We start from the raw sequence: 13,176 nt of genomic DNA, 5'->3' as shown, positions 1-13,176 counted from the left end.
GCTGCACGGCTATATATATCAAGGCGACATGGCAACGCAGTGCGCTGTCATTGCCAAACCATTGGTTGACGCCTCCATTCATTAAGCACCGCACCGTGGCATCAGTACCAACGTGTAGCGCATGACAGCGTAACCCTTAACACAATACATTTTTAACACGTAGCTTATAGCCATCGTTGTAAAAACCAGACGACTGATTCAAATTCCATGCACACGTTACATACGTGTGCGTGTTCAGTAGAAACATTCGACGCACAAACTTCTTACCTCTGTTGTATCGCCTTCCAAATGTTCCAAGCTGTAATGAAAGCAGAGCGCAGCGAGCGGGGATCAGTGCGATGATACTCCGCGGGTGTTCGAGCCCTTGCTCTGCCCACAGTGCCGTCAGCGGGTGGTCGGGCACGCGAGACAATGCTGGAGCCAACCGCGACCCAGCTCACGCCATGATCCCAGTTGGCAACGCTAAATAAGAACGGTCGTCCTGTGGAAAATGTCAGCCGTAAGAAACCGCGAGAAAACATGCGATGCAATCACATCGCCGCAGAAAACCTGAACCCCAAAACACACCAAATACGTGCATGCATCCTACGTGCGTGTGTGTGTGTACGTGTGTGTGCTGCCAAAACACCATGGCTCATTTTCCAAAGCGGCTACAGTGCTTTGTGAATGACATACGCAAACTACTGGCATGCGGAACGCAATAAAATGCATGTGCATATCCAAGCCGGCTTTTTTCCCCAATGTAGTTTTTTAAAATCAAGCCCACAAGCTGCTGATGGCTCGCAAGAGCAAAACAACACTCGGTGAATAGTTTATTTCTTTTTCCTGTCACTCAATCAAACAATGGCGAAAGGCATCCCTTTCCAATATCGATTTTGGGGATTTTCCCCCATACTTTTGCACACTGGCCAGTGCTAGTTGGTAAATGGGTGGAGGGCGGGGGAATAGGAGGAGGCCATTCCCTGACGCTATCTGTGGCTGGAAATTGAACACGGCTGGCTGTGTTTATTGTGAAACACGCTCACACAATTTGAATGCCGATCCCACACCAATCCTATTGCATCGTGTCCACAGAAAATATAAATTCCTCACGGGGAGGAGATGTGGGGGGGGGTGTCTGAATTAGTTAGGGAAGAGGATCCACCGAAACAAAATTAAAACACCGCCTGCCACGGCCGTACACCTCCACTCCCCCATTCGTTGCTCCACTCCGCTCCCTCGATTCCTTCCAGAAGTGGGCCACGGTGACCGTGTTTTTTTGAGACGCTGCGTCCTGCGTTGCTGGTACGTGGTGCCAACACCGCGGTGCTATTTTGGGGAGGGTGAACAGCAACCATCGTCGTTTATAAGCGCGAGGCTTTGCGCCTCCGATAACAAAAACACACGCCGAGTGGATTGGGGGGTGGGGGCTCAGGGTCAAACATTGTAGCACAGGGAAGTGATTCATGTCCAAGTTTGGATAGAGTTTGCCAACACGGTACTGTACTTCAATGCCGTAAATATAATATATATTGGGGGGACACATCCTCCCCCCAATATTCAAATATGCTCAAAATGTCCCCCCCAATATATTGCTATAAAATATATTTCTGTTTATATGATTGTGGTTATGGTTGTACTTTATTAATCCCTAATCTCTGCCATTACATACAATGAAACAAGAAAGGGTACAAAAGAACAAACAGCGCAATGTAATACAATACACTATTCGACATTCTTGTAAAAAATAAATAAAAAGTCCATCCCATGTGTTAGTGAATTTTTTTATATTTTAGGCAGGAAATTAGTTTTCAAATTTAGATTTTTTTTTTCTGGGGGGGGGACCCCAGACCCCCTGGAAGATTTGGTCCCCCCCAATGTTGACTCCATGGCTACGTCCTTGCTGTACTTTAACAGCCATGGACGTATCTACTGCTGGATGAAGGCACCTCCGAAGCCATCGTCATTTCTCATGGTCCTCTGTGATGCAATTATTGTCAATTTAATACGGAGGCTTTCGCGGCCGATATTATCCATAATAAAGGGGTTTTTTTTGGGGTTAGATTGCGTAAATATGTGTCGCTAAGCCACCACCACCCAATTAGTAAGGTTTGTCATCTAAACAGAACATGCCACTTCACTCCTAGCTCAGCACACAGGCGTGATTGAGAGTAAACGGCACAACATTTACAATTCAAGTATCGTGACGTTTCGCTGGTTGATGACAAACAGCTTCATCAGCAACTACTGGACTTACAGTGAGGCAAAACCTGTAAAGGTTTCCTGTCCTCTTTGGTTCTTTCGGTAAAGTCAGGTAGAAAGAAAATAAAATAAATGATAGAATACACGACGTTTCGATTGCAACACAAGCAACCATCATCAGGTGTGAAAGAATGCAAGCTCGGAGAGAGACACACATACAGAGAGAGAAAACACAGACACGAAAAGAGACACAGAGAGAGAGAGAGACAAACACAGATACGGAGAGAGACACACACAGAGAGAGACACACACACACACACAGAGAGACACACACACACAGAGACACACACACAGAGACACACAGGGAGAGAGACACAGACACACACAGAGAAACAACGCCTCTGTGACGGGGCATTATATAGAGAGGGGGCAGAGAAAGTCAACGGTGGCAGGGGGAGAGAAATTGGAAGTTTGAGAAAACAAACCTAGTAAACTGAGAAATGTAATGCAATGCAACACAGAGAGTCGGCTAACACAACAGTTAACACATTACCTGGTTCATTACGTTCTTCCAAAATTGCTAAATTTGACGTTAAGTCTGAGAAATTGGAAGTTTGAATAAATAGTAAACGGCCCACTCATACATACAATTTTGGGGGGTAGAAATGAAAACGTGTAAAGATAAATCTGCTCTTTGTAACTCATAAACTTGTGAGATATCCCTTACACTGCTGCCCCCGGATCTCTTCACGTGATGGTTTCATAATATGAGAGTATTTATAAATACATCCTGACGTAGTAAGCGGAATTTTCAGTATAAGCAAACGCTGGGACAGAGTTAGGAGATGTAAAGGCAGGGAGGGCACTGCACGTAGACCCACCATCACCTTCTTCTTGCTGAACGCAAAAAAAAAACAAGGGAATGAAACGATTTAGTGACCAAAATAGATTCTTACACTCAGGGTACGTGCATCAAACGTTGGGGGCGTGTGAAGATCTACGACATCAAATTCGTGCACATGTCAATATTTACATCACTGCAGAGTCCACACCTGTCACCAAATCGCCCGAAATAGGTTTGGGCTTCTCGTCGCACACATCTCGGGAGAGCGAAGCAAATTTAAGCGTGAACAGCGCTTCGTGAGTCCACTACCACAGATTGTTGTGGGCTGCCTTCGCTGCAAGGTTTGAGCATCAGTTTGCAGGGCAGGAAAAATCCATAATCTCGATTTAAAGCTTTCGTGACTGCAGGGATTCATCTTCTTTGTTCTTTCGGTAAAGTAAAGTAGAATGGAAATAATAAAAATAAAACAATAAAATAATTCTCACGACGTTTCGGCCACAACGCAAGCAGCCGTCCTCTCAGGTGAAGAACAGGTCTGTCAAGAATCTGAATCTCTGTCAAGAATCTGAATCTCTGTCTTCTTGACAGACCTGTTCTTCACCTGAGAGGACGGCTGCTTGCGTTGTGGCCGAAACGTCGTGAGATTTATTTTATTATGTTTTATTTGTATTATTTTATTATTTCCATTCTACGTGACTTTACCGAAAGAACCAAGATGAATCCATAATCTCTTCGGTTCTTTCGGTAAAGTCACGTGGGTAGAAAAATAATAGATCACGACGTTTCGATCGCAACACAAGCAATCGTCATCAGGTGATACAGCTGTCGTGACTGTGACGGTTCCACCTGAAGACGGAAGCTTGTGTTGCCTCCGAAACGTCGTGATTTTTATTTTATTTTACTTTTATTAATTTGAATGTTTTACCTACGTGACTTTACCGAAAAAACCTAAGAATAGGTGGGACAACCACGGCAAGAAAACACTGCTGTGGTTGTCCCACCTGATGACGATTGCTTGTGTTGCGATCGAAACGTCGTGATCTATTATTTTTCTACCCACGTGACTTTACCGAAAGAACCAAAGTGTATGGATTCCTGCAGTCACGAAAGCTTCAAATCAAGAAAAATACATTGTTGTACTGCACCTCCTGGAGACCGTGCTCCCGTGTCTACGCTTCCCACCTTCGCCCAACCCTGAAATGTCCAGCATGAGTGAAGTACGGTCAGATGACCTCCATAACTCACACGGCGTGGGGAAGACCTTATTCCGCAGAGGATTAACAGGAAGGCTGCTACACTTGTACACGTATATTTCACAATTTCACACCAATAACGATTCTGCATGCGCCGCAAATTAAAAAAAAGAACTGGATCGTGAATCAAACCCTTCACCTGGAATCGTGAAAATAGAATCGTAGAGGAAGTGAATAGATATATTCCTGCAAAACAATGTTGACATTCGGATGGGAAGCCTGCGGAATTATGCTCTAAATTCCATTTCATTAATAAAATCTAGTTTCATATTGCATAATTTATCCAACCGCATCACAACATGCTGCCCAATCCGCAAACACGATTGTTTTCGGCCAACGAATGAGTGTTTATGCATGCAGGGGGGGGGGGCAACACTTTCCCACACAGATGGCAAAGACGAGATTCGACCACATTTGCTTGTGCCACCTTCTGGCGAGCCAGCGTATGGCGCCTGGAATGTTTACACGAGAAGGGACTTGTCTCAGAGGTCGCAACCAGGTACCTGATACCCGGCTATCCTACCCGATACCCGGCTACCCGTACCCGGCCGGGTACGGGTACCCGTTTGCGATCCTGGTGCGGTCGGGTACGGGTAGGCCGTGAGTCACCGTTTGTCACTCATTTCCCAACGTCTTGTCTCTTTCTCACAATTCAAGTTCCTAGAATCAACCGACCCGCGCCTGCAACATGGCTTCATCCCAGAGGTCGCAATCGGGTACCCGATACCCGTACCCTACCCGTACCCGGCCGGGTATGGGTAGCCGGGTATCGGGTAGGGTACGGGTACCCATTTGCGACCCTGGTGCGGCTGGGTACAGGTAAGGAATCAAAACCCGTTTGCGACCTCTGACTTGTCTGCAACATTCGTTCGGGGCCACCAAACCTTCGCCTGGATGAAGAGAGGTGTGTCCCAGAAAGCCATCGTCGTGCCCGTATAATTGCAATATTTCACGAGTTGCAGTATGTCGACTAGTCCAGAGGGAGCTGTTACATGTGGTGTTACTGGTAGGAACCCACTGGTTCCACCAGCCCACAGGGGATTATTGTGTCCGTCCGTCGTGTAGGGAGGGGCTGGGTGGGGAGGGGCTGGGTGGGGAGGGGCTGGGTGGGGAGGGTAGGGAGGGGCTGGGTGGGGACGGTGGGGCTGGGTGGGGGTTAGAAGGGGTGGGGCTGGGTGGGGAGGGGCTGGTCACCCCATGGTGCCCTTATAGAACTCAACGTTTAACCTACTCACGTCGGCTTGTGCCCACCCTCACAGTCGGGCATATTTGCGGAATACACCACGCCGCCGTTGACCCTGGCCATTGACCGAGCAACCCAACGTTCCTATCAACTCCCTCCGCAGGAATGTGTTTAACAGGTGACGATGTTGTCACTTTTAGCTTCATGCTTTCAGTGACCATTTCCTACCCTTGTCATTCATTCATACGCTTCATCTCTGGTATACTGGAAACAACTGCAATGGGCATTGCTAATGAGTAAGAACTGCTAGAAAACTGTAATTTATTGCTCAATTCATAGATGTGCGTTATAATCAGGCTGATTTGTACTCTAATAGAGCCATAAAATGTAACTGATGTTGTACATCTGCAATGGTTTATTAAAATTATATTTGAGATGACAGTCAATACACACTTCCGACCAACATATTCTGTGACTAGACGAGAGAATAAAAAAAAATGTCCACTTATTAAATTAAGCCTAAGCAGCCTTACAAGACTTCAAGGTATGTGCACGAAACATCTAAGACGTGTGATCAGAGTGGCTTTCACCTGCTTTTAAAAAAGGCCATCAGTACTCTTCGGTTCTTTCGGTAAAGTCACGTAGGTGAGAAATAAAATAAAAATCTAGAATAAAGGCCATCAGGTGATGCAGGTGCATTATAATTGGATGACCAAATGCACGAGACTGCCATCTATTAAGAGGCCCTGGAATTGCAACTTCATGAATTCACGTGGAAATGACTGAAACACAGCACCGACCCAAAAAGAGCCACAATACTGCACAGGATGCTCACAATCTTGTTTGTCACTCGGTTAAATCGGCTTGCAATCAATTACAATGTGCTGTAACCTGGCTGTATGAAGGCAATCTCAAAGCAGGGCTTCTCATTCTATTCGAAGGATACAGGTATATGCAATCGCAAGTGGCAATACAGCTGGTTCAACAAGGGACGCCGATACTGTGGACGAGTGGGTCATCACCTAATCAATAAACGGCCACTAAACTCATCACCTGACCCCGGCCACTCTTGAAAATGCAACTACCCCGGTCTCTCTCTTGAGTTCTCGCCTGGCTAAGCACGCAATTAACTTCGCCTGGTTACATTCACACCCTTTGATAAACCGCGCAATAACCCATTGCTAAGGGGTGGTTGTTAAAAAAATATATAAGCATGCACAGGTGACATTCAAAGCCACGAGTTCATCGGAAATGCATCACCTCGTGAAAGGGGGGCACCGATCTCAGTGGGTAATCAATCTGTCACATGCAGCGCACCAATCTCAATGGTCAAAGGAAACTAAATTAATTGATGAACACCGAGTTAAGGGACGCTAATCAACCGAACATCACCAGGCTAAATCAATAAGCACTTTTGCGATGCTGCATTGGTCAAGTGGTGCATGAGCACCTCACAACACAGGTATATAATAGGGGATTGCATTTGTTATTAAAGTTTCCTTTTAGGGCAGCATTATTGACGAATGCTTGGTTAGCTTCTGCTTAAAGGTCATCGCGCTGTTAACGGGCGCCACTAATTAATTGGTGGCTACGTCACGGCTACAACTGCCAGGCTCAGCGGGGCCCAGCCTGGCAAGGGGGCCCACTAACCATGCACACACCTCAGGGCTGCTTATAAATAAGCTTATACATAAGCTGCTACGTAAAGCAAGAGAGACGTTTCTGCAAAACCACATCATTTGTTATTTATTATTCTTTTATTTTATTATTTTTAATATATTTTTGTATTCACTTTATTTTTATTTAAACAAAAATTCTATCTTCGTGACTTTACCGACAAAACCAACGAATACGAACCCCATCGTTGTACTCAACTTCTATGCTCTCGTATACTGTATAATATCGATGCCACCCCCACCTGCCAAAACGCCTTCGCTCACCGACCCGGCACTGGATCGGCGTGGTTCAAATCTGGTCGACCTGCACGGCGTGGAGCGTGGTGTGGTGGGCGAGGGGGCATCATCCAGCAGTGGATTGGCCATGGCTTACACTGCTTAGCAGCAGCAGCAGCGATGGATCTGTCACAGAGGCCGCATCTGGCAAAGCCAAAGGGCCCTCTCCACACGCTCTCCCCGCCCGCCCACCAACAATGCCAAACGCGACGTCAAACCCACAACAACATCGACACGCAACAACGCAGCAATGCGAGCAGGCAATTGCGCTATTAAACTCCGCGTTTAATGATCACCGAACGATGATAATGAACAATGTGAAAGATGTACAACATTAACAGCTGGAGCATCATTCAGAGGCACTCACCACCAACGGGGAGGGGGGTGTGGGGGGCCCTGACAGAGCGGAGCCGCCGAGCTCCACCGCTGCAGCCGCGGACCCCCGCGGGGCGGAGCCTCCTTGGACTCGCCCACACCTCCGAAGCCGTCTCGGCCAATCAGCGCGCGCCTGCTGTTTGGGGTTGCGACTTAGCAGCCAATCGGAGGCTTTTGTTTTGTCTCTCGCGCGGAAGATTATTGTTGGGTGGGCGGGGCTAGAGGGTGGGCGGGGCCAGAGGGTGGGCGGGGCTAGAGGGCTGGGGGGGGGACTGTACCAAGTGTGGACGTTGATTGGCGCTTGCCTGCGGTTTGTTGTTTTTGTATTATTTTACAGCGGAGAAAATATTATTGGCTCAATATGCATTCTCGATAATGAGCATTACATGCCGACTAATAATTGTAGCCGTAGTAGAGATTTTTTTTTTTAATTCACCTGCCGTGCGATAATTTACAACGCGGGCTTTCGAGGGGTTTAATATTTAGCATTGGTACATTCCGAGCGACTTGATTATTTTTCCCAGTCTGCATAGGCAAGCCCCCCCCCCCTCTCCCGCCACACACACACGCACGGACCTATGGCGCGATTGGCCAATCACAGAGCGGGGGACAACGGTCGCTGCCTATGCGCGCCAGCAAATACAAAAGGGTCCCAATTCGCATCATCGATTCGACTTGGGTCAGATTGCCAACCGCGACGACGCGAGCAACCGGCGGCCATCTTACGTGAGGAGGAGGGGGGGGAATGGGGAGGAGGGGAAATGGGGGGGGGGGGGGAATGGGGGGAGGGGGAGGGAATGGGGGGGAGGGGGGGAATGGGGGGAGGGGGGAATGGGGGGGGAGGGGGTGGAGGGGGGGATGGTGGGGAGGGGTGAGGGGAGGAGTGGTAGGGGTGGGGAAAGGGGGGTAGGGGTGGGAGGAGGGGTGGGGGAGGAGAGGTAGGGGGGGTGGGGGAGGAGGGGTAGGGGGGGTGGGGGAGGAGGGGTAGGGGGGGTGGGATTGGGGGTGGGGCTACAACGTTGGGGAACTCATCTTCTTCTTGGTTCTTTCGGTAAAGGCGGGCCCGCAGCCTTTGCATGACGACGTTCGTGAGCGAGCCGCTCTGTTTGGGGAGGGAGGGAGGGAGGGGGTGCATTTGCTTCTCCCCCTGACCAAGATGGCTGGCGCCTTGCTCGTGACGCTTCCGGGGTCGAGGAGGAGGAGTGGAGTGAAGACGACGCCTGGAAGTCTGCGCCTCTGCCGCCGATCGCTCCGGACATTTTGCGAGGCGGCGTGAGCAGCGATTATTGTTGTTGTTGTTCGCGAGACGGGCGTGCAGTTAATAGCGGGAGCTGTTTGTTGTCGTTGTGACCCACGACACGAGGTAAGTCGCGCGCATTCGCCGGGCTGCGCGTGGTTGAGAGACTCTCCCCTCAGTCGCGATGGCGGTGATGCTGTAAGACGCCGGACTTGTCGTTTGTGTTGCGACCAGGAGGAGAAGGACGTGAGGTGAGGACGTGAAGGAGAAGGAAGGAGCGTGAGGGAAGGTCGAGAGAAGAGCCCGCAGAACGACGCGGAGGAGGACATCGTCGGACCGGGACGCGGGAAGAGGCGGCGGAGGAGGCAGATTTGTAACGAGGTGTTGAAGAAAGAGGCGCAGATTGAACGGGGGAGGAAGACGTGGAAGGAAGCGGAGAAAGGAGGAGAAGGAAGGAAAAGGACGCCAGGAAGGAGGAGGCGGGGAAAGGTGTCGGAGTTGTAGGAGGGGGACGTGAAAGCAGGAGGAGAAACAGGATTTGCAAGGAGGTCGTGTGAGTAGCAGGCAGTGAATGGTGGAATAGATCAACACTCCACCACACACCACCACCTCCACCACCAACTCCACCACACTCCACCACCACCACCGCACTCCACCACCGCACACCACCATCACCGCACTCCACCACCACCACCGCCACGATGCCGCTGGTGCACCGGGTTCTCTTCACGTGGCTCTTCACCATGTCCTTCCTGGTGCTCGCCGTGCTCAAGCTGGACGGCCGCGTCAGCTGGAACTGGTTCCTCGTGTTCGTGCCTCTCTGGATCTTCGACACGGCCCTGCTCGTCATGCTGGCCGTGCGAATCGTGAGCCACTGCCGCACTGGCCACGACCAGGCCGACGTGACGCTGCGCAAGAAGGCGTGGTACCTGGTGGCAGTGCTGCTCAAGCTCGCGTTCCTGCTAGCCGTGTGCGTCTGGCTACAGTCGCCGGCCTCCGCTCCGCTCTACTTCCTCTTCGTGCCCCTCTGGTTGCTGCTGCTGGGCGCAGCCGCAGACCTGGGCCACCACGTGTTCTGGGTGCTCGTCTAGTAGCAAGGCTGCGGTGGTGGTGGTGTGGGTGTTGTTGAGCTGGGATGGAGATCATTGCTAGGCAGTGTAAACACGCATGCACGGGGATGATGTTAAGGCGAATGCATTTCGGGTGGTCACGCGCTGACAGTCAACTCGACCAGCAGCTATCTCGGTTGTTAATTCGACTGTCAACAAGACACTCAAAACGACACTCCGCTACAACACACACACTCTTAAAACAACACCAAAAGCTAACCCACGCAAACCACTAAACCACTCAACCAGCCAAAAACATACAGCGCACTCGATGAATACACTCAGGACAACACAATTCGGCTCAATCATCAACACACAAACCAACCCACATAACTATCCCACCCATTCAGCAATCCACCGAATTGGCAACCTATCTATTAACCAGCTGAATGGTGAATGCGGGCCATCTCGTCCTAAACTCCAACCTACCCAGCAGCGGCAGTGAAGACGACATCCGTAGACTGACATCAGCTCCCCAAACAGACATTCATAAACCCACACGCACAGGAGCGTGGAACGAGACATTTGAAAACAACTTCGCTCCAAAACCATCATTTATCCTAGAAACTGCAGATTGTGCTGTATACGGAGGCGTTTTCTCCCGAACCAACGCTTCCATCTCGGCAGTCGCTTTGGTTGACTCCCGGCTCCCAGCTCCCGTCCTCTGGTCACCCAGCCATGAGCATGGGACTTGACATTTCGTGTGGAGGAAGGCTCTGCTTCCACCCGTGGGAATTGGAGAGGAATCTTGTCTGCGAACAACGTGCCGTCATCGGGGACACGAGGGTAAATACACATTGTGGGGATGTGTGCCTTTTGGCTGGGTTCGGATACTCCATTTGTGCATGGTGTTGTACGGTGGTGGGAAAAGCTCCACGTGTTAAAATGTAAATCCACTGCAGGCTCAATATCAGCGATCAACGTATTGTTTTGTACTTCCAAGAACGTAATTTTTCTCCACTGCGGAATCTGCCTTGCTGTGCTTTTTTCATTCAATCCTGCCCTGGGCCATCATTCTCCACTCCACATTAATATCCTGATTTAACGTTTCGAACCACACTTATATAGATGCCTTTCGGTTTGTGCCCTGGTGTTTTTATTCCATCTCCACTCGATACGCTTTTTTGTCTTATGATGTGCTCGTCATCTAAGTATAAACGTGGTTTCATATCGTCTTAAGGGAGGCAGCACGTACACACTTATTGAAATTTGGATCTCCATTTGTGCATTCGCTTTTACGCCATTGATAATTTCTGCTCCGTTTGGATAGAGGTGGTTTTGGAATTCCAGAGCTACTGGTGGGGTCCAACTCTCCTCGTGGCTGATGACATTAAGGCAACTTCGAGTACTTATTTAAATTAATTCACTTATGTTGGTGGCAACTGGAGAATGAATGGTTGGTAGTGCAGTCGCCTGGAATTATGTTTATATTAAACTGCTGTCAGTCAATTTCAGCTGTGCTATAGCAAAGCAGTCAGATGTATCATTCCTGGGATCAGATATTCAGGTCCAGTTTGCGAACATTTAAACCATCAAATACATTATTTTGTAAGGTTTTGCATTGGAAAAGGTCCATCACACTTATACAATTTTTAATACAACTGGATGGGAAGGTTGACCTTAATGAAGATCTAAACAATTACGACCGTATAAACCAAAGCATTGCAGAATATTAGACCCCATTGAAATATACTACTGTAGCTCTGGATTTTTGTTCCTCCGAATTGACATTGAAATGTTAACTTTTCCCCTTGGCCTTGTGTGATCGTGGTGTAGGTGGCTGGATGCCAACAAGCAGACATTACCACTGCCGACTTCCACCGTTCCAGCACAGGCAGGCACCAAAGCCTGGGCTCGCACATCCACGTGGCACGAGACCACCACGGGTCTTGGATGTCTCCAGTCTGTCCAGGGCCAGCGGGCATGAGACACGAGAAAGACTGATGGTTTCGAGGAGGCGCGCCGGTAAACTTGCTAAGCATGTGGTGGAAAGACTTGTTCAATCCAACTGGACTTGGTCCAGACGTGTAGATTTCCTGGACTGTGTTAGCTGGTAGTCTGGGCTGCTGGGCGCAGTGTTACAGAGCCTCCTTGATGGCAAGTTACACATGAAAGTCATGGCACTGCAAGGGCCAGGTAAAGAACTGCACTCACACACACCAATGCAGGCTTAATGCACACAAGCATTGGTCTAATCTACAGTCACATGTTTAAGGAATGACAGGACTGCTGTAGCTTAAAGGTGAAACCAATCGTTGGGCATGGTTTTGTTCACGTGGAGATGCTACCAGGACACCGGTTTCTTTAAGGAACTTTACAATTATCTACTCATCTGTGATGAGAATTGCTTGTATGCCATACACCTGCCGAGCTGTCATGTGCATGTTTGCATCTAAACATTGCAGAAGCACAGTATAAGTTTGTTTAGAGCTGTTATGGGGCTGAATGGTGCACCAGAATTTAAATTGAGACGAAGGCTTGTGGTATGGTAGAGGGGCATTTGTGCAATGATTTATGAAGTGTGTAGCGTTGAGTATTTGAATGTTGCGTTGTTTGTTAATCTTTGCAACCGTGGTACCTGTTGTATATTTGTTTTTGACAATGTATACTTGGCATTGTAATTCAATTTACATTCAAGCTCACTTGGTTAATAAAGCTAATAAAAATTGTTGGTGTTTGGATTAAGTATTTTACATTTTAAATGTTTACATTTTGCATAAGTATAAGATAAGCCTTACTCATTGAAAAATTGCTGCAGTAGTAAGCTGCATGCATTCATTGGCTTTGGTGTAAAGAGCACCCTCAAATGGTGGTTTCATGCTGTGGAAATGTCCATGCAGATGGGACAAAAAATGTATGTTGACAGGTGAGGCTCAGGATCAGCACGGGCAGAGGCAAAGTCTGAACCATTCTGTAAAGTGACCGACAACCCTTAACCTTCACACCATCCCATTTTGCATATTTCATTTTCCAAACTGCCAAGTTTAAATTCACCTAATTAAATATCACTAACATGCAAAAGAAAGAGCTAAGTGTTGTTCA

At 48.6% G+C, this 13,176-nt stretch overlaps 2 protein-coding genes across 8 annotated transcripts in view; one reads left to right on the top strand and one right to left on the bottom strand.

Moving 5' to 3' along the window:
- Positions 1–7,881, bottom strand: part of PHTF2 (putative homeodomain transcription factor 2) — a 40,485-nt gene extending 32,604 nt beyond the window's left edge. For 3 of the 5 annotated variants that reach the window (XM_078598821.1, XM_078598820.1, XM_078598822.1), the window contains exons 1-2: positions 7,781–7,851; positions 268–481 (exon numbers count right to left, since the gene is read on the bottom strand). The gene's annotated coding sequence lies outside the window, so the exon portion shown is untranslated. Of the gene's footprint in view, positions 1–267; positions 482–7,780 lie in introns of all 5 variants that reach the window. The other 2 variants (XM_078598823.1, XM_078598824.1) reach the window with 2 other exon arrangements.
- A 957-nt stretch (positions 7,882–8,838) lies between these two features.
- TMEM60 (transmembrane protein 60) lies at positions 8,839–12,803 on the top strand. 3 transcript variants are annotated; one of them, XM_078598816.1, is made up of 3 exons: positions 8,839–9,151; positions 9,260–10,920; positions 11,911–12,803. In XM_078598816.1, the coding sequence occupies exon 2, from the start codon at positions 9,727–9,729 to the stop codon at positions 10,114–10,116; it is 390 nt and encodes a 129-aa protein (XP_078454942.1). In that variant the 5' UTR covers positions 8,839–9,151; positions 9,260–9,726; the 3' UTR covers positions 10,117–10,920; positions 11,911–12,803. The 3 variants fall into 3 exon arrangements, with proteins under 3 accessions (XP_078454942.1, XP_078454943.1, XP_078454944.1); XM_078598817.1 differs by having other exon boundaries at positions 8,914–9,060; XM_078598818.1 differs by having other exon boundaries at positions 8,926–9,014.
- Positions 12,804–13,176: the final 373 nt, after the last annotated feature.

Source organism: Lampetra planeri, chromosome 11 (assembly GCF_965212315.1).
Source record: "Lampetra planeri chromosome 11, kcLamPlan1.2.h2, whole genome shotgun sequence".
NCBI lineage: Eukaryota > Metazoa > Chordata > Hyperoartia > Petromyzontiformes > Petromyzontidae > Lampetra > Lampetra planeri.
Note: the sequence above shows the minus strand (reverse complement) of the source record. Positions and strands in the feature narration are given on the sequence as shown.

What these genes read in the sequence shown, in the direction of transcription:
- TMEM60 (XM_078598816.1), top strand. Translation starts at nt 9,727, where the DNA reads ATGCCGCTGGTGCACCGGGTTCTCTTCACGTGGCTCTTCACCATGTCC.